This window comes from Diaphorina citri, unplaced genomic scaffold (genome assembly GCF_000475195.1).
Source record: "Diaphorina citri unplaced genomic scaffold, Diaci psyllid genome assembly version 1.1 scaffold14408, whole genome shotgun sequence".
NCBI lineage: Eukaryota > Metazoa > Arthropoda > Insecta > Hemiptera > Psyllidae > Diaphorina > Diaphorina citri.
Genome location: NW_007391773.1, coordinates 1 through 1245, shown reverse-complemented (window position 1 = coordinate 1245; position 1245 = coordinate 1). Strand labels below are relative to the sequence as shown.

The window sequence follows — 1245 nt, the reverse complement described above, 5'->3', positions numbered from 1 at the left end:
TATTTAATTCTGGTAGATTATTATTCAAGATTTTTTGAAACTGTAAAATTAACCAATTATACTAGTGAGACTATCATATCTCACATGAAAAGTATTTTTTCTCGTCAAGGTGTCCCTGCATTGATAATTAGTGATAATGGTCCACCTTTCAATTCTAATGACATAAAATCTTTTTACAAAGAATGGAACATTACCTGTCAATATTCATCACCCTATTATCCAAAATCAAATGGTTTGGTAGAGGGCACAGTAAAATTAGTTAAAAATACATTGATAAAATGTCAAGAAGGCGGTAATGATCCATATTTAGCTCTATTACACCTACGTAATGCTTGTCAATTTGGTCAAGAGGCACCATCTAAACTTTTAAATGCTAGATATTTAAGAACTAACATTCCTGTAGTTAAAGATAGATTGAGAACCAAACCTGTACCTTATAAAAATTATGTACAAAATGCTGAAAACCGTATGAAGTCTGCTAAGGATTCTTATGACAAGAATTCCAAAGAATTACCACCTTTATTACTAAATGATTCTGTTTGGTTTCAGAAAAAGCCTCGTACAGTTTGGTTACCAGCTGTCGTAACTAAGTTGCCTCATGATTTAAACTCATTTAAAGCTTATCAAATAACTACTCCAAATGGTAAAGTTTTTATCCGAAATAGAGTGTACCTGAGAAAAAGAATAGTTAAGGAAAATGATAGAAAACAGGTGGAAAATAATTCAGAAAATCATGATTGTAATAATTTTTCATTTATACCTAATAATAGTAATAATGGTTTGAATTATGATTTTAATGAATCTCTGTATTCAAGTTTGTATTTTACTGGTACACAAACGGATGACAATGTTTTGACAAGGTCAGGAGATGTGCTGAATACAGAATTAGACAATACTCTAACAGATTTAAATGGTCTGTCTGAATCCCTTGTGGTTAATACCTCACACCAGTCTCCTGAAGTTGTCACTGTAATGTCATCTGATGATTATGATGATTCATTTAACTCAATAGAAACTGAATCCTCTGGTCAAGATGATTCAATATTAGATCCCACTTGGAAGCCTTGAGTTTTTTCTTTTGTAATCTATCTAATAAAATATTTAAATAATATTTTTTTTACCTTTCCTAGATTATTATTGCCATAAGTAATTTGTACAATGGGCTTGTTTTTATTTACTCATTGTACAAAGTGTGTAAAAAAAAAAAAAAAAAAAAAAAAAAAAAGAAAATTTTTTGGGCCCCCT

The 1245-nt window shown here is 30.0% G+C and overlaps 1 protein-coding gene across 1 annotated transcript; it reads left to right on the top strand.

The window, feature by feature from the left end:
- Window positions 1-84: 84 nt before the first annotated feature.
- LOC103523048 lies at window positions 85-1068 on the top strand. The gene has a single exon (XM_008488126.1). It carries the CDS (start codon window positions 85-87, stop codon window positions 1066-1068), a length of 984 nt encoding a protein of 327 aa, XP_008486348.1.
- Window positions 1069-1245: the final 177 nt, after the last annotated feature.

Coding starts and splice junctions, on each gene's coding strand:
- LOC103523048 (XM_008488126.1), top strand. CDS start 85: ATGAAAAGTATTTTTTCTCGTCAAGGTGTCCCTGCATTGATAATTAGT.